Source organism: Ceratotherium simum, chromosome 13 (genome assembly GCF_057802395.1).
Source record: "Ceratotherium simum simum isolate JZ-2026a chromosome 13, ASM5780239v1, whole genome shotgun sequence".
NCBI classification, from domain to species: Eukaryota; Metazoa; Chordata; class Mammalia; order Perissodactyla; family Rhinocerotidae; genus Ceratotherium; species Ceratotherium simum.
The window spans coordinates 50,377,789-50,405,121 of NC_141912.1; the positions used below are offsets into that span (position 1 = coordinate 50,377,789).

The 27,333-nt window shown below is 37.5% G+C and overlaps 1 protein-coding gene across 2 annotated transcripts in view; it reads left to right on the forward strand.

Moving 5' to 3' along the window:
• Positions 1 to 19,492, forward strand: part of TFAP2D (transcription factor AP-2 delta) — a 51,555-nt gene extending 32,063 nt beyond the window's left edge. For both annotated transcript variants that reach the window (XM_004424034.2, XM_087437885.1), the window contains 2 exons: positions 2,209 to 2,322; positions 19,273 to 19,492. In XM_004424034.2, the coding sequence (XP_004424091.1) occupies positions 2,209 to 2,322; positions 19,273 to 19,492 (334 nt within the window). The remainder of the gene's footprint in view (positions 1 to 2,208; positions 2,323 to 19,272) is intronic.
• Positions 19,493 to 27,333: the final 7,841 nt, after the last annotated feature.

Consider the following 27,333-nt stretch of genomic DNA (forward strand, 5'->3'; position numbering starts at 1 on the left):
CAAGTTTTAATTGTTACCATAACATTAATCATCAAAAGGAGAAACGTAGAACTTTAAATTCAGACATCAGCTAAAAAATTACATTCTTCAGGACAATTATGTAAGTGATAAAGTTAGAATTTATGATTCATCAAAGACCATCTTGTGTTACATAACTCATAATGTGACATTTTGTTTTGAGAAATGAGTATTTCTTATTGCAGCTTCATAAATAAAAATTTAAATAAGAATGAAACTAGTCATAAAAATAATAACTCTATAACTGTCATAATGAGATGATAATGATAATTGCCTAATGGGAACCTACAAAATTGTCATCTGTTTTGAAGTCTAGATGCTGTCCTAAGTTGGTGAGTTAGGCACCAGAATCAAATATCAAAGGTTGAGAATTCTGTAACTTCTCCTGAAACAACTTCATGTGTGGTGTAGTTGAATTGCTTAGCATAAGTTAAATTTTTCCACATTTTGCCTTTTTCTCATTTCTTCATCAACTTTGTTTATTGTATCTTGCTGTACTGTTTATGCAGTGAAGAAGTTTATTTGCCAACTTATAAATTAATTTATTCAATTGTCCAAATTTAATTCCAATATCATAACTCAAGAATTAGAGTAAACGTTTCAACCTTTGTTTTAATTTTTTAATATATTTTAATGTGATAGAAAATTAAGACTAGTCTCTAAACAACCCCAATATTCTTTGTAATAATGGATCATATTGATAGGCTACCACATGGAAATTCATATTGCTAGTCTGAAAAATAATAGCATGAGTCTGTATTTAAAATTTTAGTTAGAAATTTCCTAAGAACAAAGACAACAACATATCTAACTGTATTAAATAACAGAAACACGGCAGACAACAATGCCCCACCAAATGGCATTAACAGGGGATTATGGAGGATCCTGTGTGATTTAGAGCAGATAAGGGCTATCTCTGTTTGCTTTTCCTCTCCCTAGGACCCTCCTTTACTTTCATCTGTGTTCAAAACGTAAAAGGCATATTCTGTGTTAGGACATAATATTTGAACACTGGCAATAAACCTGAGGCACATTGTTTGTTAAAAAAAAATCACAAGTGACATTTGGAAGAAACTTTAGGCACCTAACTGTAAACAAGGCTCCACTGATTTTAACTCAGTGATAAATTATTTGTGCTTTGAGACATTTGTCACTTTTTAATAGTTATTTGTCAATGACACACATGCTTTGGAGAGGAATTAGCGGCTGGGTCCATAGAAAGACATACAGTTGAAATAATTTGACCCTTCTCTTCTTGTCTTTGGCTACATGTCTTGTCTTTGATAATTATGACCAGGGCTACATGATTAAATTTTGTGACTGCCCATCATAAATCTAGACAAAAAACCTAATCATTATGACATTACGCCTTGAATATCTAGCGGCCTCACCTAGATGATGTATGCTTTTGAGCAATTTCTTGGCAGACCTTTACTTCACTCTTCAGCTATTTCATTAATCTAGTGTTTTGTTATTTAAACAAACAAAACAACTATTTTCTTTATATGTTTGGCTTCTTTAGAATTGTCTCCTTTGGACTATGTATCACAAGGGCTTTACCGTTATCCAGCATACACAGTAATGTGGTAATTAAAACTGAAACCAATGACCAGAAATCATAATCATTTAATGTAAGAACAGCAGCAGAAAAATGCTCTTAAGGGGACTTTTTGCAAGAAACCATCTTACATGGAACATAACATAATCATTTTTGTGAGGCTAGTGAGCTGAATTGTAAGTGATTATCTACTTCAAATATTAAAATACAAATTTAGTCTACAAGAGTCTGAATTATAAGGAAATATTGGGGGAAAAGATTTTCCAAAGTACTTGAATCACGGCTCTGAAATAAGCCTATAACTTGATTTAAACTTGTTTACAAATATGATATTCTTCCAAAAATCTGAGGTTAATCGATGAATATTCACCTTAAAAATGAGCACTGGTTTTGTCAGTGCCCATGGAATGTTATTTACTTGAAAAGTTTTACAATGATGCTGTAGGGCTTGAGAGCAAACTTGCCGTTGAGTACCTCCACTGTATGTTGTAGATGGAACTTTGGAGATTGCTTTACGAAATTTTATCTAATCCTCTTTTAAAAGAGAAAACAAACCTTTGGTAAAATATCATGCAATGAGATTAAAGACCCATCTCAAGAGTTCAACTTCAATTTTGAATCTTTTATTTTAGACAAATTTGTAAAGAATTCCAAGATCTCTTGAGCCAAGATAGATCACCACTGGGATCCTCCAGACCCACTCCAATCCTAGACCTGGACATCCAGAGACACTTAACTCATTTCAGGTAAGACTGGCTTTCCATTGCTCAGACTCGCTCTTAAATTGTTAGACCATCTTTACTAACCCAAGTATTTTTGTATTCCTATCACTGTTCCATTTAGAGATATCACTTATATATTCACATGGCAACTGACTGAATTTTTTGAAATTCCAAGCATTTAAGATCAAATTGTAAAAATAAGTAATGTATGAAGCATTTTAGATCAGAAAATTTAATATCTTCGTGCAATTATCAGGAAATTGTGAACACGATTATTTCAAATCCTAGTTAGCATTTTTGGATTGGGATTCTGAAATTTTTAAACAGTTCTTTATCTTGGTGAGGTAAGTTGTTGAATGACAGATGATATGACAGAAATGAATGGGATATCATAGACTGGTTTTCCCGGAGGATGTTAATAATTTCTACCCAATTAGAAATTGCAAATGGTTCTTAAATTGGACCACACAAGCATATTTTAAAGATCCTAGAGTGTATTATTGAAAGCATATTTTAAATTTCATTTTCTGAGATGTTTGGAAGAGAATGGAATATTTTTTCTGGTTAATTTATGCCCTAGATGCAATGTGAAAAAGAAGATGGTGATTACTCAGGTGAAGTCCAGTTTTAAAACTCTAGAATTCTAATGCCTTACGTGATATTTCTCATCAATATGAAAAATATTTTATCATCTTTTAATTATTATCATTCATTTTATTTTTTTTTAAAGATTTTATTTATTTATTTTTTCCCTCCAAAGCCCCAGTAGATTGTTGTATGTCATAGCTGCACATCCTTCTAGTTGCTGTATGTGGGACGCGGCCTCAGCATGGCCGGAGAAGCGGTGCGTCCGTGCACGCCCGGGATCCGAACCCAGGCCGCCAGCAGCAGAGCCCGCGCACTTAACCGCTAAGCCATGGGGCCGGCCCCTATCATTCATTTCAAAAAACATGCTAAGGAAAGACTATTATACATTAAATTTTAAAATGTGTTCCATACCTCTCATTGAGTATAATGCTGTTGAGGATACTGAATTATATAAAATAATGAGTATTTAAATAAGTTGGAGTTTTATCTGCAACATCAGAGACTTTTAAATAGAATATTTTATTTTCCATAATGTTGCACGTCTCCTCAAGATGTAATAGGTACATCTCTGAAGACTAAACTCAGGATTTATCTTCTAAAAAAATGCACTAAATGTTTCACATTTAGTATGTTTCACAGGACATTCTTCCTGTCACTCAATTGTGTTAGTGAAAGTGAGTGTAATAAAACCAGGAGGAAATAACAATGCCCAGAAGTTAAGAGCAAAAGGCTTTGGAGTCAATAGAACCATCTTCAAATCCAGACCCTTATACGTGTGAGCTGGGTTGTTTGGGGTAACATGCATGCTTTCCAAGCCTCTGTTTTCCTAACTTTAAATGGAATAAGAACCCCTCCATGGGGTGTTGCTAAAATGAGGTGGTTGTGAGCTAAAATGAGATAATGAATATAAAGTGAGCATTCAATAAATGATGTATTATTTACTCCACCACTGATCCCCGTTTAAAAGGTGTGGATTGCTCCACGATTATATCTGTGCAAATATTTTCCACATTTTTATTTGTGTACACACTAGAGAGATTTATAATTTTTTCAGCAGTTAAACTCAGAGCTTAATAATTTTTATACAGTTTCAATTCTGGATTTAAGGAAGTTCGCTAAGTTACAAATTTACTGCAAGGGGGAATTTACTGTTAAAATACAGAGAATTCAGGTTTTATGTCATATCTACTAGGTTATTTCCAATGACAGATGCTGCAGCTTCACTGGACAGTCAGTTGTCCTTTTTCAGGCTCAAAACAAAATACAGCATCAATGTGGAACTTGAATATTAGCTACAGTGTGAAATAAATAGGCAAACCATTTGTTGGCTCAGTATAGATACAATCTGCTAATTTGTTGATACTTTAGTTAGTTGCCAACTGAATGCCATAGAACTCCTTGGAGGAAACTTTTGTATGTGGGCCTTACATGTTCTTCTTTACCTCCCCGTGCAGAATATGGTAACAAGCTAATCTGGTCTTACCCAGAAAAGCTAGACTCGTGTTACCCAGAAAAGAGCTAAACATTTAGTAAATTGCTCCTGCCATCCTCAGTAAAAAAGAGAGGTTGTATTTCGGGTGTTAAACTCTCAAAATTATATATGGCTGCAGATTCTCAATCACAACAATTTGAAACACATAACCATACCTTAAAACATTTTAACACTACATGGTATATCTACTTATAAAAGTATCATCTATAAAATTTTTGTATTATTTATATGTTGAGTATTGTGATTTCAGAAAGTTATGATTTCTCATCTATTATGCCTTTTTAATGTTTGCCAAATTTTTCATTTGTTTTGCTTTAACTATATTCCAGATTATTTATTTAGATGAAATCTTCTGATTTCATAATGGAAGGTAGTAGGATGATAGAAATCACTTCACCAAAATTCTCTTTATAGCAAGTTTCCTGAATTACATCTTTTTTTATTGTGGTAGAAAGCACATAACATAAAATTTACCATCTTAACCATTTCTAAATGTACAGTTCAGTAGTGTTAAGTATATTCACATTGTTGTGCAACCAATCTCCAGGACTTTTTCATTCTGCAAATCTGAAACTCTATAACCATTAAATAATGCCCCATTTTACCCTCTCCCCAGCCTGTGGCAACCACCATTCTACTTTCTGTCTCTATGAATTTGACTACGTTAGATACTTCATATAAGTGGAATCATACAGTATTTGTCTTTTTGTGACTCACTTATGTCGCTTAGCACAATGTTCTCAAGGTTCATCTGTGTTGTAGCAGGTGTTAAATTGCCTTCTTTTTAAGGCCGAATAATATTCCATTAGATGTATATGCCACTGTTTGCTTATCCACTCATCCATTAATGGACACTTGGGTTACTTCTACTTCTTGGCTATCGTGAATAGTGCTGCTTTGAAAATGGGTGTGCATATATCACTTTGATATCCTGCTTTCAATTTTTTGGATATACACCCAGAAGTAGATTATTACATTATATAGTAATTCTATTTTTAATTTTTTGAGAAACTGCCATACTGTTTTCCATGCTGGCTGCACCATTTTACATTCCCAACAACAGTGCACAAGATTTCTAACTCCTCCACATCCTCGCCAACACCTATTGTATACTGGTTTTTTGTTTTGTTTTGTTTTGATAGTAGCTATCCTAATGGGTGCAAAGTGATATCTCATTGTGGTTTTGATTTAAGTTTCCCTGGTGAATAGTGATGTTAAGATCTTTTCATATCTGTTGACCATTTCTATGTCATCTTTGGAGAAATGTCTATGCATGTCCGTTGCCCATTTTGGTTTTTTTTCAGGGGAAGATTTGCCCTGAGCTAACATCTGTTGCCAATCTTCCTCTTTTTTTTTCCCCTCCCCAAAGCCCCAGTACATGGTTGTATATCCTAGTTGTCTGTTGTTCTAGTTCTTCTATGTGAGCCACCACCACAGCATAGCAACTGACAGACAAGTGGTGTGGTGTGGTTCCATGACTGGGAAGCGAACCCAGGCCACTAAAGTAGTGAGAACTGAATTTTAACCTCCAGGCCATCAGTGCTGGCTCTTTTGCCCATTTTTAATTGGTTATTAGCTTTTTTGTTGTTGAATTGTAGGAGTTTTTTATATATTCTGGATATTAACCTCTTATTAGACATATGATTTGCAAATATTTTCTCCCATTCTGTAGGTTGCCTTTTTATTCTGTTGATTATGTCCTTTGATGCACAGAAGTTTTGGATGTAGTTCAATTTGCCTATTTTTACTTTTGTTGCCTGTGCTTTTGGCATCATATCCAGGAATTCCTTGCCAAATCCAAAGTCATGAAGCTTTTCTCCTATGTCTTCTTCTAAGAGTTTTATAGTTTTACATCTTACGTTTGGATCTTTAATCCATTTTGAGTTAATTTTTGTATTGGTGTAAGGTAAGTATCCAACTTCATTCTTTTGCATGTCTTAAACTATATCCTTTTAAACAAAAGATACACAGTTGACATTTCCAATTAAAACCCAAATTGAAGGCTCCTGATGTAGACCAAATTTAAATGTATGTATTTCTTTTACTGTACAGTTATTAAAAGAAACCTCAATAGAATATTTTAATAGGGTAGTAAAACTCAGCTTGTGGCCTGACCTTGAAAAAGACTCCACACTTTATAAGTGTAGCCCTTAAACCTGGCTTCACAGCAAAATCTCTCTTGGAGCTTTCTAAAAATCTCAAGGACAGAAGTACATTTTTAAAGATCTGATTCATAGGTCAGGTCTAGGATTGGACTCTGGCCTCTGTTATTTGCAAAACTCTGAAGTTGATTCTGATAGTTATGCAGCTTTAAGAACCATAGTCCTAGGATATTCCTAGACTATTATCTTTTTTTTTTTTTCTTTTGGAAGAAAAGCAATTTCAAATAATTTTAAAGTGATACTGAGAATTATGTAAAGTTCTGTCTTGTACACTAATATAGTAAAAAGATTCTATGTCTATTATTCTGCTAATAATCTGGGTACAAATGTCTCAGCATCGAGTGTGTCTCTTTCATAATTTCCTACTGACAGTGGTAACTTTAATTTCGATAGAAGCATAAGCTCAAGAGAAAAATGAGTAGAAAGGAAGCATGTCACATCTGATTTTGAAAATAGTCAATTGGCAGAGTCTGATTTCCCACTGTTTTTGCTGAACACTGGCTGGAAAGAAGTAAGGAGAGAGCATGATTGGATGGATATAGAGCATACTCTGATTAGTAGTATCAATGTGTGTTACTGTTTTATTTAGTCAAAATCTCCTTCCCAATGCAGACCACTGGCAGTACACCTCATAGGGTGGCTGATTTGGTACCCTGAGAACTGTGGCTTACTTTCAGCAGGCTGACTATGTCCAGGTAAAGCTAGGGAATGCTCTGGCCTTGTAAAGCACAGATAACTACTTCCAGTTTTCCGTGGCAGTTGACGTATCAGGGTGCTCTGGGAAACTGTGCGCATGGCAGTGACCCTTCTCATGATTCACAGCCTAGAAAGCTGCTTGTTTCCATCAAAATGACAGGAGGCAGGTTTATTCATTATTTATAATTTACTAAGTACCATCAAAAGTACGTATTGCTGTAGAGAATGCAGCAGACACCACAACACCTACTGAAAAGGGAAGAGAATTGATTGAAATCTGCAGAAGACCCTGAAGACACGATTCCCAGGAATGGTGATGGCAATTAGACGGAGGTGGCATGGGGCTTCGCGAACAGAACAGACTCAGCTCAGATGGAAACCCAGAGCCCTAAGTTTCTGAAATGATAAGAATTTCCCTCTTTGAGATCTCGGGAAATCTTTACAACTTTTCCCTTCTTTGTCTCTTATGTTCTTAAAATCTCTTTGAGTCTGAAGTCAAGCAAAAGCACATCTGACAACAAGGGAGGAAGTCAGAATATCTTTAATGCTCAGTTCAGAGCGAAAAGCTTATTGGAAAATTGAGGAAATTTTCTTCCTTAGCACCCACCTCGGAAGCCTGAAATTTTATTGTTTCTTGCATTTTACCATGCTAATAGCAGGTGGTACAAAAATGACTAAAGGATTGTCCCATTCCTTAGAAACTTCTAATGTGGAAGACAATTACACATAAAGACTTATAATATATGAGAGATATTTTATAACGGAGGATTAAGCAGAGTATAGGTAATTACCTGGGGTAATTAGGAAAGGCTTCCCTATCTATCCACAGTACTTAGCACATAGTATATGTCCAATAAACATATGTTACTAAATGTAGATTATGATACTATCTCTATTAGGTCTTGGATGTATTCTCCACAGCTTCATTTCCAGGGCCATGATGTTTTAATCGGACCACGAGCTGGGGAAGTGAAATGAATATGTGCTTAATTATCCTACTTGAGTCAGAAAGTGTACTGACATCACAACTTCTTAGAAATAGACCCTCCTACCACTCCCATAATGCTTTGGAAATAAGAAATATATAGGCAGTCCCAGATATCTGTATGTTTGCTGGTGATTAAATTTTCTTCATTGATTCCCAGTGTTGGAAGGCCCCCTACATTTCCCACTTTCCTTCAATATTTGGATCTTCTCTCCAACAACTCTGTCAAGTTGTCACCCATTCCAGGCTTGAAAACTTGCAATGATAGACGGCTCCTTTCTTGCCTAGGCATCCCTTCTATCTCTGACAGCTCTATTAGAAATGCCTTCCTTCCATTGAGGCAACATCTGTCTCCCTAACGTCCCACTCCTTGGGGGCCTTACAGAGTCAGTTTAATCCTGTTTCCCTCCCAATTTCTAAAGGCAGCTCTCATGTCTCTCCGAGTTTTCTCTTTCTGGGCTATTCATCCTCATTTTCTTTCGTGTTCCACATATGACATGCATTCCAGTCAACTCAACTAGCGTCTTCCGACAGCTGTGTGCTTGGCAACATGCTGAAGAGAGGATGTTTGTTCTGCTTAAATGGGAGCATGTTTGGTCTTCTCCAAGGAGCCTAAATTGTGCATAGTTTTGGGTTTTGTTTTTAGTTTTTCATTTTCTTGGGATGGGAAAGTAGTGAGGAAGGTAATCAGCAGTGGATGATTTTCTTAATCTTGTGAAAGTATTTTTTAGTGTCAGAAGAGAAATGAAGAAATTTCAATTAAATCTCTAATCCAAAAAGAAAACATTATGAAATAAATTCCACAACTAGGCTTAGCATTTAAAAAATAAAACTGAATGGTGGTCTCAAGTTTATGAACTCAATAAAATTCCCATTAAGCCCATTTTATTTAAGAATACTGAAAATAGTGGGCCTGAATTGTGAAGAAAAAAAAAATCTTGTGTTTTCCAAACTTAAGCTCCTTTACACAAGGTGGAAATTAAACTTTAAATCTTTAACTTAAACTCCAAAAGTGAGTGCCATTCCCAGATACAAAGAAATACATACCTTAAGTGGTCAGGTCTTATTCACTAGTTAAATAAGAAAGGACAGTCTGTATTTATCGAAGAGTAAAAATGAGTCTCCTTTGAAGTAAAACTTTCACTCGAAAAAATGTGGACTAAAAATAAAACAGGCAATAGCTTTCACTTCCTTAGCAGACAAATGGAACCATGATGCACTTCTTGTATGAATCTACATAAAATCACTTACATTCACTTAACGTTAAGCAGAAAATTAAAGAATTAAATCAATTGCCAATATTTATTGTACTTCACAAGTTACATGGCACCAAATCAAATGCTGCAGGAGATACAGACATAAAAGCATCCATTGCAGATCATTTGATGGCATTTTTATGGATTTTTAGGTTCAGCACATAAGAGACTAGTAATTCAAACAACAGAAACCAGAAGCAACTGTTTCTAATAACAAGTTACAAACATGGCCCATAATAACTACATGTGTGAATAATTGATTTTGAGGAATGCATATATTTGGGAAGAAATTTGGTAAATTTTTATTTAAATAATTTCTATCTTTGTTGAGCTGTGGATTTGGGGAGAGTTCATAGGGACACAGCACGAGATCATGGGAAACTCTCAGGATGGATGTCAGGGGGCCTAGCTCAGTCTCCTCTTGGTTGCCAGCTGGAAGTGTGGATTTAGAGCAGACATTTGACTGGTCTGGCCTTTGCATGTTCATCTGTAAAGTTGATGCAGTTAAAGAGGATGATCTCTAAGGCTCCTTCTAGACCAATAATGATTTACCCCATTCTTAGTTTACTACTCCATTTTAAATCATTACTTATGCTGTGTTTCCGTATGATCTCATTTATTTATATTTTAGCAACTTGTTCATTTAAAAAAGTCGACGATTGAATAAAATTCATCTAAAAAAGCACAAGAGCCCTAAGCTTAGCGTTTCCGTTCCCCTATTCTAAGTAGAAAATGTGAATTGTCTGACGTAGAGAAAAATAAGGAAATGGTTCATTTATCCCTAAAAGCTTTATTGCTATATGTAAAAAATAGGATGCAGATGTCAAAAATGTCTTTACCATCAGAGTTGACTTGGATGTGGTTGATTTTGGTCTCTCCTAAAGCGTGTGCAATGATTGTATCTTTAGCCTCCTTTGCTAATGAGCTGGATTGAAGTAAAATGGAATCACAAGGATCCATTCCCCTTTGGGACCTCAGTCAGTGGCTGAGAAAAGCGGGAGGAATGTGACCTTTGGGCAATGGATGGGCAGAGATTCAGGGCATCAGAAACACATTTCTCCAAAGTGAGTTTCATAGAGCACTCGTCCCATGAGATAGTCCTTGAAAGTGTCTCTTGGTCAAGTGTTTTTTGGATCAAGAAACCCTATTATACTCCTCTTGAAGTATGCCAATGCATATTAGCATATCAAAGGCTCCCAGAACTTTTTGAATTGAACCATTTTTGAATGGAAGGAATGCTTACTTAGCCCCATGTTTCCAAAACTTTATCACAGAAATTATTTTTTCTCAGAATACTTATTAACATTCCATGGAACCAAGGTGCTGCAGAAGTTCCTGGGGGAAATGCTGAGGAAGTTTATCATCCTCCTTTTCCTGGGAAGAATAGCAGACATGGTAGTTAAGTGCTGTTTCTTGGCCCTAAGGGAACACATCCAACTCCCTAGCTGCTTTTAAACTGGATAGGTACTGTTTAAAAAATACTAATGTTTTGGACCCATCCCAGACCAATTAAATCAGGATCTCTGGGGTGGGACTCACACATTGGTATTTTTTTTAATTAGCTCCCGGGTGATTCTTATATACATCTAGGGTTGAGAGCCACCAGCTGAAGGAACCACAGAACATTTTTGAATGCTGTCAAGACCTTGCTAATGAGTAGATTTCAATGAATCCTTGCCACCAGAGAACCATATACCTTAATTATGCACCTTAATTAAATTCCATTTTAGAAGCACTAGGGTCCATGGGACAATATAATCTATGTAGAAAACGAGCACAAAATTAGCCAGTTTTCCTTTTCCTCTATTTCCTCAACCAGTTAGGCTACAAAGGATAGATGCCACCAGGCTCTGGGAGGAGAAGCCGGAGCTACTTTCCTCCCGGTGAGGTCTCTCTCCAGGCCTACGTTCAGGGGTTGTGCTGCTTCAGAGAGATGAAGTGCCTTATTCTCACAGCTCTGAAAAGAAGGAAGGTTTTTCAGAGAAGCCCCACAATCCTTTGCTGGTGTTCCCCAGGGTCTGTTCTCCAGCCTCCTGCCCTCACGGCTGTTCTCAGGAGTGCAAGAAGGCATTTTTCTGGCTGCCACCTAAAACTGTAGTGAGGAATACAGACTGAGCCTCGGGCTACATTTGGACCGAAACCCGCAGTAGCTGAATAATCCAGGAGCAAAGGAAAAGGCTTGTTTTCTCTTTAAATCTGGCTGCCTGCATGCCTCCCAGAGGCCAAAAAGCAGAAGGGAGGTTGGCGACAGTGGCATCTGTGTGCAATTCAGGAAATCAAAGATATATGATAGCAAACACCTATTGGAATGATACAACATAACAAAATAATAGGAATAATAGTACGAACTATTTCAACCTTTACACAAGCCAAAAGAAGTGGAGGAAGAGAAGTTTGCTTGTCAAACATTTTCCAGGTAGAAATTAGCTTTCACTCTAATTACCTAAATGATGACGGCAGGCTATTTTCTCTTGGTTTTCAATCTTCTAGTTTGTAGCATAATAGTATCTATTACTTCCAGCTTTTTGTATCTCAAAAGAAAGCTGGAAAAATCCATCCATGATTGGCAGACACAACTGAGTGACCCAGTCTTCAATGGCAAATACTAATGTTGCTTTCATTTTCTTCTCAATACGTATTAAATCAGTGTTTGCTTAAGTAGGTGGAAAGGATGTGCCGGATCCCAGGCCCAACTCTTGCCAAGATCGGAAGAATTCAGGGGAAGATACCGTAGGAGTTTGCTTCAGGCTAAGTTTTAGAAAATTGCTTTAGTGGTTTAATTTAAATTAGTTTAGACATATCAATTGAAGTAATGATAAAGCATTTCCGAAGGACAATTAGTGCAATATGGAAACAGCTTTGTAACATTTCTCTAGCATACAACAAAGCTAGTGAAATGTAAACTATATTTACTTAGATTAAGGAAAGAAAAACAGCTCTTGTTGCTCTGGTAGATGTCTGTTCAGAATCCTATTTTAACTTCTATTCCAAGTAAACACTGAAGCTTTGGAGATTTTAAAGATAAACACATAGGACCTTGGCCACAATAAAAAAATGCACTTAACCAAGAATCACAAGGTGTGAAGGGAACTCAGTGAAATTTCTATTATATGGCAGTATCTTGATAGTCCTCATCATTAACATCAGTAGTTTGTAAGTATAAACACTGTTTGAGTTAAAGAGGGGTTATCACATTAGCAAAACCACACAGGGAAAAAGAAGAAGGGATATAATTCATTGTCTTTCAAATAGCAGTCTCTTCTCTCCATCCTCCAATACCGTTTTCATTTCTGAGTCTCAATTTCTTCATTTTTAAGCCCACTGATGGAGAATACAGTTTGAACAGTTGTGATGTATTTTCCTTTAAATAGTTAAAGTCTGTAGCAGTAGAACTTATTCAGGTCAAGTCCGTTGGTCAAGAAGAGGTTAGGACACTACCTTATAAAAAGGCAAAAACAGTGTAAGACCACAAGTGTGCGTGTGTGCGTGCACACACACGCAAAATCTCCCTAGAAAGTGTGGCTCTGCTCTGTGGTGTCCCCTCAGTTGCTGAAATGTGAACATACCCTAATACTTCGGGGAAAAGTCAAAGCAGAGCTTCACCTCTGGATCCAGCAACAGTTACTACCTTCCTGAACTGAGCCCATTTGAAGAGATGGTTTATGTTGCAGAAAGATGCTCTAGCGAATGTTAATTGGGAGGTCTAGCAAAATAAGAGTTTTTAAAACCATGAATAAAATTAAGAAGATGACTGTTAAATATAAGTTACATTTTCTCTAACATCAGGTGCCATAAACTATCACAGTCTGGATTTTCCCAGCAGGTGATTGTATTGCTCACAGTCAGTTGTCAGAACCTTCCTGCTCCTCAGTGTGAAATTAGTAATAGGAAAATGAAATCAATGAGCTGGAATCTAGTTAGGCAGAGAGAGAATAGTTCAAGGTAAAAATAGCTTCCAAGCCTGACTAGCTATGCTCCAAACCTCAAATTTTGACCCTTGCATTTGCGTTTAGACTTACTGATTCGAGACTTTTCCCTAAGAATTGCTCTTGAGTCAGACCTTTCTCTCAGTATACTGCAAGTGGATATGTTTTCCTTCATCTCCTCTGAATTTGACATCACTGATTTTGGCCCACCAACTAAGCTTTTTACCGCATTAAGATATTTCAGAACTCTGGTTCTGCTATCCAATGTAGGAATCTTCCTCTCTATGTTAATGCCAGCCGTGAAGTTACAAATCCATGATGCCTTCGCCCACATTGTCAATTAACATGTCGAGCAGAGTGGAATTAATGAGAGAGATTTGCAGCACTCCACTAGAGATATCCTTCGAGGTTGACAAGTGCCCTTAAGTCCGCTCTTTGGGTGTCATTGTCCAACCAGCTGTGAATCTGCCTTACTCTGCTGTCATCTGGCTCATTTTTCCCCCAAACTTATCATACAGTATTTGGGGAGATTTTGTCAGATGCATTGCTAAGAATCCTACAGTAGATTGCATTGTTACTGCTCTGCTCTAATAACACTTTTATAAAAGGAAATACAGTTACCATATTGGGCTCCTTACTGCACCCATGCAGCCCTTCAGTGATCACTTCTATTTTTTAAATGTTAACACTTCAGATTTGTAATAACCCATTGCAGGAACAAATTACATGAACTACAGACTTTTATGGTTCAGTTTAGATGAAATTCGGGGAAAAAGTAACAACTGTAGGGATAGAAATTAGAGCACTGATTCCCAGGAGCTGGTGGTGGGGGCTGGCAACTGACTGGAAAGGAGCTCAGGAAAACTTTCTGGCTAATGTTGGGCATTATATGACTGTGTGGGTTTGTTGAAATTCAGTGAACTGTATACCTAAAAAGGGTCAACATAACCGTATGTAAATTCAAACCCAATAGACCTAATTTTTAAAAATATCTCACTGCAAGAAATTTGTTAAAGACTATCTAAATGTAATCAATAACCTAGAGTTTCTAAAATTGTCTCTTTTTTCCCCCTGCTTTATTAAGGCATGTTTCTCTGTCCCATTTCACTACTTCCTCTCCCACCTTCCATGATTTTTCAAAGATTAGCTAACAACTCCAGGGTCTCAGAAACACATGCCTATATTTTCTTGATCCTGAAATGGAGTTTCTCATACATACTTTTAAAAAAAAGTCTCAACTCCATTAATTATGCCATTGCCAGTTTTAATGATTAGACTCTTTGAAAAGAAAGCAAAGTATCTTAATGACCATTTAATCTCTCATGGGCTAACATAGCACGATCTCCCCCCAGCCTTGGGTCTATCTCTGCCTTGTTCCTCTTCCTCATTCTTGGAACATAATTTTAAACTAAATCCCGCTGGTCTGGGTATCAGATTCCCAAATGAAACCAAGGAACCTTTAGCCTTTTGTAAACTCGATTATTCCATACACTGGAGTCCCCACGTCTCCTTCCCTGAGGCTGCTGCCTCCTGGTGGTGACTAATCCCCAAATGCTGGCAACAGACAGTGTCAGGTACAGTGTAGGTGGTGACAGCAGTGCGTCATCTCAGCCCTGTTTGTTTTTGTTGTTGTTGCTGTTGGTTTGTGGTATCTTTTATTTTCTTTTAACATTCTTTGTATTTTTCTTAAGATGAAACTATAATTTTAATTACCAATTTATAGTAAGAGCCCAAACCACAAATTTTTAGAGACATGTATAGCATCTTACCGGCGCTCATATTAAACTCTGGTAGACTTTGATTATCGCTTATGATCTAAGGCCACCCATACGGCTCCCACTCCTCCTCCTCACTTTGATGACTGAGATCTTACCCTCATCTGTCTATTTTCTTCCTGTTGTCTTCGCTGGGCTCTAGTTTTACATTTTTTGGGAGGAATGGTACTCTTTTCTCCTCGGAATTCTATTTAAGTTTTCTCATCACTTTGGCAAGTTTCTATCCTTTGGCAGAAGCACATCTTTTTCAATATCTTAATCAACGAATCAGGAAACTAATTCCTTCTTTTCAATATTGTCCAAAGAGCTTTGAAGGGTGAATGGACTTTAGATTGGCTGAAAAGAAGAGGGAGGACAAAGGTGTACAATAGAATAGCCATCATAGGTTTGGGGGTAAAGAAGAGATAAGCCTTTCAAAAATAAAGTAACAGAACACATGATTACAAAGGGTGAAGGAAGGAGACCTGGGAAATGCAAATAAATTAAGAAATCTGATACATTTGTACCCTCTGCCACTGTTCAGCAAAAATTTTAAAACGTGGCGTGAAGATGGTAGTTGTCTCTTTCACTTGTCTCATTGAGGATAAACTTTTAGATGAATCTGATTTTAGAAGATCTTCTAGATTTTGACTGCCTACTTCAAACCATCATGGCTATTATTTAACCCAGGTAATATTTGCTTGTGAAATGCTCTCTGATGTTAATCTGATGAAAATATATGCAAATGCCAAATATAACTTAAATATTAAGTCTGTGGCTGAAAAATAATCCTTTCTAAAGGCAAAAAATATTCTCCATTACCAAAGATTTTGGAGATTTGACTATAATGTATTCCCTTACAGATGACCTTAGTTTATTTTCTTTCTAGGACTGGAAGTCAGCCCTATCATTTCTGTTTTTCTTTTATTTTTCCGTAGATTCTATATTACTGTTTTTCTCCTTTTTGTATGTCACTATGAAGGAGATATACACCTATTTTTCTGGAGTGGTTGGGGCTAACAGAATAGCATGATATTCCTATAAATTCTTTTTAATCATCTTGTGATTTCACACTTTTTTCTGTGCTATTCTATACAATATTAGATTACTTTAATTATTTGGACTCATAAACTTCACTGAGAACTGCTAGATCAGAGACTGTCCTTTGCACTGAGTATCATCCTATGCAAGGTGCCACACATATTTTTTCATGTGCAGATAATGTTAAGGAAACTAACAAAATTTACATTATGTTTTTCATGTTGAAAGATAATGCTTCAAGTAGTTACTTTTCTTATGTTGAATATTCCACAATCAATTTTAGACTTCTCTGTGGAGCTCAGTGGTCTTTCAACTTCCATAACCTCTGTCCATGATCTGAGTTTTAAGAAGAGCGCTATTAATACTGGTGAATTGAAGCTTAGAATTGGAAAGATTTTCGTAGATGGTCTAGTCAGACCATTGTCATCTTACAAGGCTAAATAACTTCCTCCAAATCACAAAGTGCCTAAGGTCAGAGCCAATGTGAAGACGTGGTACACCTGGTTCTCAGTGCAGGGCAAAGATGACAATTCAACAGGCTAATGGTCAGATACATATTTTAGAAGCAAGAAAGACCATCAGCCAAGAAAGGATACCAGTTTAAGAGTCTTTAGTTAGGGCAACAACTCTTCTCGACATGGAGAATTAAAGTGCTTATATAAACCTTTCCACTTTGTACTTGATTTTTTACAACCCTGGTCTTAGACAGGAAAGTGAGTAAGAAGAATTATCGTCTTCCAGGCCTACAAGTCTGCACTAGAACAAAGTTAGAGAAACTAAGCTAAAACTGCCAACAGAATGTGATTTCTCAAATAAAAGGCATAAAACACACCCTCAGCCTGAGAATAACATAAGCACAGAGGCCATACACAATATCAGATATCTCAGGCAAATTATTTAACTTCTCTGGGCATTAGTTTCTTCATCTGTAAAATGGAAATAATAATACCTACTTCTTAGTGTTGTTGCCAGGATTACATGAGGTGACATAGAATAAAGCACTTAGGACAGGGCTTGGCCTATGGTCAGAACTCAAATACTGGCTATTAACTTTAACCTAGTGAAACTAAATTCTGCATACTCAGGTGTAGGTGAAGAGTGCAGTCACAACCAAGAGGACATGACAGTATAGAGGAAAACAAAACTCATCTAATGGTACAAGGAGCCCTAAACAGAAATAAAGCATGAGAAAAGAGGCAGTTATACCCAGGCCAAGCATCTAGACATTAATAGATGACTTCACTCAGTTCTTTTTGTGGGTGCAGCCATGATTAATTCTTCCACCACTCTAATCAATTCCATTCATTGTCCAGACTCCCTGATAGAGCCTAAAACATACAGATTCCCCTCTAGTTATCTCATTGTAGAAATGGAGCTGAAGTCAGTTTTCCTGCTCAGCAATGCTAGACACTGCAGCACAGATATGCAGATGCTTGAACTGTGGTGATGTCTCATATTACAAATTTTGGCATACATAGTTGCTCAACTATTGACCATTCTTATTTTCTAAATAATTGGAGACTGAAGTCTTTTTCCTTTTTGATGTATGTTAATTATGACCAAGGCATAGGGCAAGCTTTGTAAAATGTCCTGATGAAAGATGCTAGCAACCTGTGGAGTGTAATGAGGAACATGCAGAAAATTTTATCCTCACCGTGAATATCACACAGCCAACAATATCTACCATTTATTGAGCACTCACTATAGGTCTGGCATCATCCTGAGGCCGTTGCATGGATTAATATAAACAGCAATTCTGTGTGGTAGATCCTATTATTATCATCATGGAGGCATATCAGTAGGCTGCCTTGGAATCTAAATCCCTCATTTGCGTTGTTTTAAAATCTCATTATTTTTGTTCCTAAAGATTATATACCCTAAGAGGGGTGACTAACTAGTTAACATATTATGGAGGATGGTACTATCTTATTTAAAAACTGGTAATGTCATAACAACCGTAATACTCTACGACTTGTAAGCAGCAGTTAATAACTTCATTTATTGAATCTACAATATATATATCATGTTGTATATATATTATACATATGCATAATATATGTCAAACATGTTTTTCTATATTATTACAAGAAATGCATTATGGGGAGCAATCTGGCAGAGTGTCACTTCAGAAACAATTAACCAAATGAACAGTTTAGGTGGATTCTGTTCACAAGAAGAGTGAATCTATAATTACACATTTGTTTAACTAGAGATGATATTTGTCATGGTAGGAGGGGCTACCCGTGCTGGGGTTGCCACAACACTCCTTACATCTGTGCATTAGTTAAGTAGTTAGCTACTTAACGTGTAGAGTGACTTACATAAGATGGAATTTTATTTTCTCTCATATAGGAGCTTGGCGGTGAGTGGGTTCCTTCCATCTTGTTCTGTCCCCACCACCAAGGTGATTATCCTCGTCTGCATAGCTGCATAACTATTTTGAGAGGAAATAAAGGGCACTCAGTTTCCTTTTAAGCAGGTGGGAATGGCATACAACACTTCCCCTCATGTTCTATTGTGGGGGGTTAGTCCCATGTCCAAACCTAGCTGCAAGGAAAGCTTGGAAATTGAGGTAGCATCCTAGCCTCCAGCTAGATGGCCATGTGCCCAGGTAAAACTCCATTACTATAAAGAAGAGAAGAATGAGTTTAGGGGAACAGCTGGCCATCAAACACACTCAGCCAATTTTGATTTCTTCTTGTGTGATCTATGCCCATACAAGCATATAAGCCATTCTTAAAAACAAGATGATTCCCACACGTAGAAAGTTGTATCTTCTTGGTTCTTAATGAGATAGAGAAGCAGAGTCAAGTCATGTGTTAAACACTCAGACGTGTTAATAACTAGTGCATATCAAATCTATCAATGACAAGTCTTCTTCCAAACACGTCCTAAATTTCTTATGGTCAAAAGCAATACATTGATTTGTGTTCTGACTTCCACAATGCTTGGTGCCATTTATGAATACAATAAATGCCTGTTAATAGAATGTTCTGGATCTAATGAGAGGATTTGTTGTCCTGCATCAGACTGTAAATTGTTCATCTCTTTTTCCTACCACTTCTCATTTCCAGTTTGATCACTCATGGCTTTGGGACTCCAGCAATATGTGCAGCCCTAAGCACTTTCCAAACAGTCCTCAGTGAAATGCTGAACTACTTGGAAAAACACACTACCCACAAAAATGGCGGAGCGGCGGATTCCGGCCAAGGACATGCCAACTCGGAGAAAGCCCCCCTGCGGAAAACTTCAGAGGCTGCTGTGAAAGAGGGCAAAACAGAAAAGACAGACTAGCTACATCAAACAGAATCTATTTCCAGAGAGTCTTGCTGCTGATATTTTTTCTAATATATATATCATTGAGGGTGATTAATCTTCAGTGGACCAAATCTCTACCCTCCCCCAACCCTTCATAAAAAACAAAAAGGGAAATGCAAAATGAAAGAAAAAAGGACAAAACCCAAAAAAAAGAAAAAAAAAAGGAAAACAGCAGTGTAACCGTGTGATGAAATTGTCACCTTTTAATTTTATGTTATGATAAACTCCTTTTGTGCACGTAATTGATTGTTCCGAATTATATCCATCACAGTTTTTCAGCACTTCTGGACTTTGGAGAGACAACACATGCTTTTTCACATCTAACTGATGCACTTCCTTATCCAGCTATGTAGTTAGGGATCAGAAAGCATGACCAAACTGGAATCCAACACCAGTGCTTACAGCTCCAACCTTTCTTGACTTCATTCCCTATAACAGAAGAGTGCCTCTCTTCATTCAATAGACCACTCTGGCAATCAATCTGTCAATAAATGCTTTGGGAACTGAAAAGGGCAGTCATGAATCTTTGTCCTGTGAATTGACAGAAATTCTCAAATTTTGGTCTCCCCTAGCCCACTTAACTACCAGTGCCTTGGTGGTGTTTAAAACTTCCAGAAAACTTTGTCCCTTCTATGTATGACCATTCCCACCCCATCCTAGGTCCTTTTTATTTTTTCCTGATAGCTAAGAAGAGACTTAGCATAATATTGAAGAGATAACAGGTGAACTCTTCTATCCATTCGCTTCCTATCCCCCACCTAACAGTTCAAGGAAACAGATGGCACTTAGTGGGTCGGGGCAGGATGGATACAGGAAAAGGTAGCTTTGCCACTCTTGGGCTCCCAATGGAAAGCATTGATATTATGTTGCCTGGGAAAGCATGGGAATAGGAACAATGATCTTTCCAGAAAGCCCTGCCCCACAGAGACAGGAGAGGAGCCCAGGGAACTAGTGGAGGCCCCTTGAAGTGCTGGTGGCCAATGATTGTATGATTAAAACGAGACCCCATCTTTTTCTACCTTTGTGCTTCTTCTACCTGCCTGATAGCTGTGTTGGAAATCTTTAGAGGCACAGAAGCATTCAGGTCTGTCTTCAATAAAAAAAACAAAAACAGAATGATCAGAAAAGACTTTTGCTTTTAAGATGCTTCCTTTTTTTGTAGCTTGTTCTTACAGTTTCATTGTCCTTTAGTTAAGACACTGAAAACAAGAGGTTCCTGACTGCAAGGGCCGGGGGCTAATTGAATGAAAGTTCCGTCCGTTTAAACCTGAATGTGTCAAGAAACCTGATGTGTATGACTGGTACCACATTGTACTTACCTTTCTACTGTTAACAATTTTCAAACTTCTAGGCAAATAAAGATGTAAGTCAATATCTATGAAAAAAAAATCATTTCAATAACGTGGACTCCCAACACCAAGTTTAGCATGAAAATATTCTCCTCCCGTTAACATGTTTCAATTACTTTCAAAAAGTCTGCCATATTATAACCCCATGGGGAATATTAGTATTATTTTTAATTGAGAGGAAATTGCTCAAGGGTGTTCATATAGAGATCACAAAAAGTATTTTTACCTAACAATAATTCTTAAAATTATTTGACTTTATCTTCAATCTTGTGCAGAAAAGAGGGACACAACCAATGAAAATCTAAATTTTCTAGACTAAATTCAATTAACAGAAGATACTACTAAGGAATTCTATAATAAAGGGGTTTTATAGTTACACAGTAGAAGAGTTTAAAATAAGGAAACATAAAAGTAATGAGTTGTGATTTCCTGTGTTTATCTAGTTCCATTTTTAAAATTTTACCATTATTCACGGCTTTAAATTTTTTGAAATAAAATAGAATAAAGCTAAGATTCTGCTGCAGTTCCAAATTTCATCACAAAATAAATGATTCCATTTTACATGAAATTTCCCATATTGTAAAATATACACATGAAACAAAAATAATGAATATTTCAGTTTAATAAGTAGTAGGAAAGCTATATACAGATGTCGTGGGCTACTAATATTTCCTTAATGAAATCTCCACATTAACTTTTACTCCTTTTATTATAATAATACATATGTATTTAATATGGCATTTTGATATGCATATCTGCTAGGTACTTAATGTAGTTATATACTATGTCAAATGTTCACCAATAATCAGATGAAAAATTAGATCTGGCTTATAGTACCAGCTTACTTCTCCACCCATAGTTGTGACTAGTTGAGGTTCTTAACACCTCAATGGGGTGTTATTACTTATTAGCCTTGGAAACAAAAGTATTACTATAACTACAGTGCATATTATTTACCAGGATTTTGGGTGTCTTAAGAGGCTTAAATGGACAGCACCCATCATTAACTTAACCAGCCATTAGGACATAAATGAATTGATGGACTGGTCATGTTGAGAGTCATTATTTATTATCATATTCTAATAGACATTGTTAACATACCGACTTTTGCCTTGTATATAATAGGTACTCAACACTTTTTAAATAAATGAGTAAATGAATATGTGTGTGTTCTTTGTCCAAAATAGGCCAAAGGACCTTTTACTTTTGACTTTTTTTCAGTACTCAGTGCTTCAATCTGCCTTGCTTCTTCCATCGTAATTTATGGATAATTCTTTTTATTTATTTTAATAAGGAAATATTTCCACTATATCATATTAGTTGCAAGTTGGATGTACTTAACATAGAATAATAAAGAAAATTAGGTGGATATCAGAATTTTAGCAAACGTAAAGTTATAAAGTTAGCAGTATCATAGATTATAGTAAAGGAAGGTAGCTCACAAAAAACTCTATCTGATTTTCAGTATTATAATAAGTAATACAGCCCAGAAAATTTATCCAAACCTCTCATACTTACTCAAAGTTAGTAATGAAAATTAATGTAAAATTTTTATACTTAAACTTATGAAAGATTGAGTCAAATTCCTACAGAAAGAAATGTTTTTTTTAAGGCTGTTTCAGTGACCAATTTAAATGCCACTTCCGTGGCTATTTCAATAGAGTTACCATTTGGCTTAAGTTTAGCAGCTCTAGAAAACTGAATGCAAACTCTGAATTACTCTATATTTTCTTCTCCGGAAAAATTAGAGCACTGGCAAGATGCTTAGTCTCCTGCTCCTTTCTTTTCAGATGCTTTAAAAATAGGGATAATTCTTCCTGGATTTACAGTCCATTTTTTCTTTCCCTTCTTTGGGGTATGCTCTCTTCAATGTCCAGGACAGAACATGACCCTTTAGCACCATGAGCATCCTCATCCCACTGTGACAGTGATAAGAATTTGACTTTTTGCCGCCTGGTGGTTTTAAGGTAAATGTGTCAATAAATTATCCTTATTAATAATGAGTAAAACAATATAATTCCATTTCCCTATATTTTCTTCCTTTTATGCCTCATTGGAGGCATTTTAGATGAGTGCAATTTTAAAATTGTATCAAAATCCATTACACAATGAGCATGCCATCTCCTTACAAAGCCAAGTCAATATGCGAGAGGTGGCATGGCCTAGTGACTAAGAGCATACACTCTAAAGCTTAATTACCTGGTTTCAAATCATGGCTATTTCACTTGCTACCGTGTGACCTTGGGCAAGTTGCTAAACCTATCTGTGCCTCCATTTCCCCATGTCTAAGATGAGGATAATAATGCATAATTACTGTCAGAATCAAAGTATCTAAATTGCTAAGAGCAAAACAGGGGCATGCTTAGTGTGACATGTGTTAGCTGTTGTCCTTAATACTTAGAGTTTAGACAAACTATTTTTTTAAACCTAGATATTAGCTTCTCCTTAGTTTATTGAACCTTTTCTATATGCCAGGCTCTGTCCTAGAGACTGAAGATACAGAGTGGAATAGAACATTTTTCTTGCAAGTCTCTCACAATCTCCCATGAAGATCCCAGCCGTTAAAATATGGTAAGTGCCGTGATGAAAACGTGCACAAGTTGCCCCAACACAGACCAGACCAGAGTCCAGGGAGTTGGGAGGAGGGGTGTTAACAGTAGAGGGGAGGGTGGAAAATCAAGAAAGGGAGTTGTGGTCAGAGAAAGGGAAAGGTGAAGATCAGGAGAAAAGAGACTTTATGGTTCTGGGTGAATTAAAAACATTTGGGGCAGGATGCTATTTTGAAAATTAACAAATGCACCTTGTATTTCTGGTTATTCCTACCCTCCCCCCTGCTCCTCCCATTTTTAAGCAGCTAATATTTTGTCTGTATGGCCTTAGGGCAGGGATGTGACACAATGGAATGTAGGCAACAAAAGAGTTGAACTTTTTTGCAAGTTTTCAGTTTCAGAATCCTAGGCTCTAAGGAGGACTTGAGGTTTAAGGGCATATCAGGGCCTTTTCTTTCCTCCTCACAGGCATACACACACACACGCACACACACACACACACACGGGATACCAGGTTGGGGCAAGAAGGAGAGGATAAAAGAGGAATTAAACAAAGCTTAGCTCTCATTGCATCTCTGAGAAGGGACCAGGTCCTGGGGGTGATGTTGGGGACAGAGGGAACCATGTCCCTATCCCAGAGAAAAGCCCAGGGAGGAAGAACACCCAGCATAGTGCAGAGGCAGAAGAGCTGTCTATGTGGTATGTGTCTAGGCAGATGGTTCTCAGACAGCCTCACAGGGTTTCTCCCAAGGACTTTCTCTCAACATGGCATGGAGAGACAAGGATGATGTGGGTGCAAGGAGAAAACAAAGAAGCAGCAATTCCTACAACCCAGAGGGGGTGCAGCAGCAAAAGGATATTTCAGGCACACCTGGGAGTGACCGTGGTAGCTGGCAGGCATGCAAAATCCTTGCAGTTGGACACAAGTACACACAGGAGAAACCTGAGACATGTGTCAATCAAGACCAGATGGGAATTCAAGTGTATCAGTTAGAGTCCAGTCAGGAGAACAGAAACCCCTTTAGGGATTTCAAAGAGAAAGGATTTAATAAAGACAACTGATTAAACAGGTGTAAGAAGGGTAAAAAAGCGAAAATGAGGCACTGAATCACCCAAATATTAATAATTTTAAAAAATAGCAACCGCTCCTACAGACGGGAGAACAAAAGGAAGGAGGTGAGGTTACCTGCATCTGGGAGCTTGGAGGAGGGCATTTTCCTCTCCATAGTTGTTGCTTGAGCCTTTGAAACTGGTACTGGTGATTCCTCTGAGAGGGTAGAGCATGGCTAGTGCTGGGAATGCAAAAGAATCTGGAGGCTGGAGGCATAACCTTCCTCTTTTGTTTGAGGGATGCTGACAGGAACTGGAAATATGTACAACTTCGCTTTCTCTTCCTTCTTCCTTTGAATTCCCACCAGTGTCTCCCATTGCCAGAACCTAATTAGAAGCCAGCAGGCAAGGGTTATGAGGAAGATAGTTTGTAGATTTCCAGCCTCAGCATCACACAGTACAGAAGAGTGGGCATCTCTGCAGATGCCAGCATCAATAGATGAAGATCCAGGCACACGTTCCCCCACACAGCTTGGTGCTACAGAAGCCCTCCCCACCCAATTCTGGGACATAGATACAACCCAAGAAGACCCTAAATGGACTGAGATCAAATTTCTGCCACGTTTAAAATGAATGCTCAAATACAGAAATTATGTCACATCACGGAAAATAAAGTGACATTTCTCAAATATCCAAATTGGCAGACAGACATTCATACCTACTACACTTAAAAACTGTATTTCAGCTACTTGCCATCTACATCATGGAGGATTTTAAAAGTCCAAGATACTTAAGAAAATTCAAAATAACTCAACAGTCCCCCATAAAAGGCAGAAAAGAATAAAAACAAAAAGTAAACATGGACGTGTGAGTTATTGCCAAAGTCTAATATAAATTTTCAAAGCTATTCTTTCTTTAACGTTGTATTTTCTTAATTAGTTCTTTGATGTCAATGGCTATGTGGAGAAAGGGCACTAAGATGATATTTATGTCTAGTCTTCCTTCCAAGTCCAAACACGGTGTTCTCACTATCAATAAAAGTTGATTGTGTGCATAATATTAGCATCTTTTATCTTCTCACCACACACATTCTCCCTGGAAAATATCATCTTCTATTGTAATTTCAACTATAATGTCTTTTCTTGTGGCAAAAAACAACAGCCATCTAACAAAGTACATTTTAACTTTGTCTTGGATATACATCTCTACCTGGGGTTGCCAAACTTTTTCTGTAAAAGGCCAAATAGTAAATATTTAGTCTATGCAGGCCATATAGTCTCTGTTGCAACTACTCAACTGTGCCATCGTAATATAAAAGCAGCAATAGACAATATGTAAACCAATGGGCACGACTATTCCAATAAATCTTTATTTACAAAACTAGACATTGGGCTGGATTAGTCCTCAGGGCCGTAGTTTGCTAACCTCTGACCTAGGTTAAATTTATCAGCATTTCTTTCTGTTTGTAGCTAGGTGATTAAGTTCTCTCCAGTGGGGGAGTGGAAGTGATATTTGCCACTTCCAGATTTTACCATTCAAAACCAGCCATGCCCTTGCCTCCATGTTATGTCCTCTTCTACTAGCTGCATGAGACGATGATGAGGCACTAGGGCGAGGATTCTCAACCTTGGCACTATTGATATTTGGGGCCAGGTAATTCCTTATTGTAAGGGACTGTCCTGTGTGTTGTAGGATATTTAGCAGATCCTTGGCTTCTATGCCCTAGATGCCAGTAGCATCTCTCCTAATTGTGACAATCAAAATTGTCTCCAGACATTGCTAAATGACTCCTGGGGGAAAAAAATTACTCCTAGTTAAGAACCACTGTCTTAGAGATGCCGGAAACACAAGATAGATGTACCCGGATCCCTGAATGACCACATGGAAGAGAAGTGCACATTACTCCGACCTAAACTTCTGTTACTTTAAACCACTGAAACTGTGGAGGGGCAGGAGGGTTTACTTGTTACTATTTGTTAGCCTAGCCTAACACAAGCGGATGAATTACAAATCCATATCTTCATCCCAGACTATTGGCACTCCAGATCCATGTAAGCAACTTCCTATGGATATCTCCTTCTGAAAAACAGCATCTTCAAACTCAACATATATCAAAATATGGATTCTTAACCATTCCCTCCCTCAACCAACCCTTCCTCCTCCTGAGTTTTCTATTTTTGTGTGTGTGTGTGTGTGAGGAAGACCAGCCTTGAGCTAACATCCCTGCCAATCCTCCTCTTTTTACCGAGGAAGACACAGTAAAAAGACACTGATGTTAGCCGTGTCCATCTTCCTCTACTGTATGTGGTACGCCACCACAGCATGGCCTGACAAGCGGCACAGTGGTGTGCGCCAGGATCCAAACCCGGGCTGCCAGCGGAGCCCGTGCCCTTAACCGCTGCGCCATGGGGCTGGCCCCTTTCTATTTATGTTAATGATATCTTCATACAGTTGCCCAAGACAGAAACCTGTAAGTCATCTTAAATGTTTCCCTATCTCTACCCCTTACTACAGTTACTCACTAGATTCTGACAAATTAATACCATAATATTATAATAAATTAATTTGTCAGAACCTGGTGACTGACTGTATGAGGCAGCCATTCCCCTAGTTCAGGGCACCATCAATTTGTGATTGCATTATTGCAATAGCCTCCTAAATGGTTTTCCTGCCTCCAGTCTTGCTCTTCGTTATTCCATTCCCCACACTGCCGAGAGTCCTTCTAAAAAGTACATCTGATTTGCACATCCCAAATAAAACTCTTCATGGCTTGCTGTTGCCCTTAAAATAAAATCAGACTCTTAGAGGATTTACAATATCCTTCTGACCTGGCCTTTGCTTTCTCCTTCAGCCTCCTCCGGCTGTATCT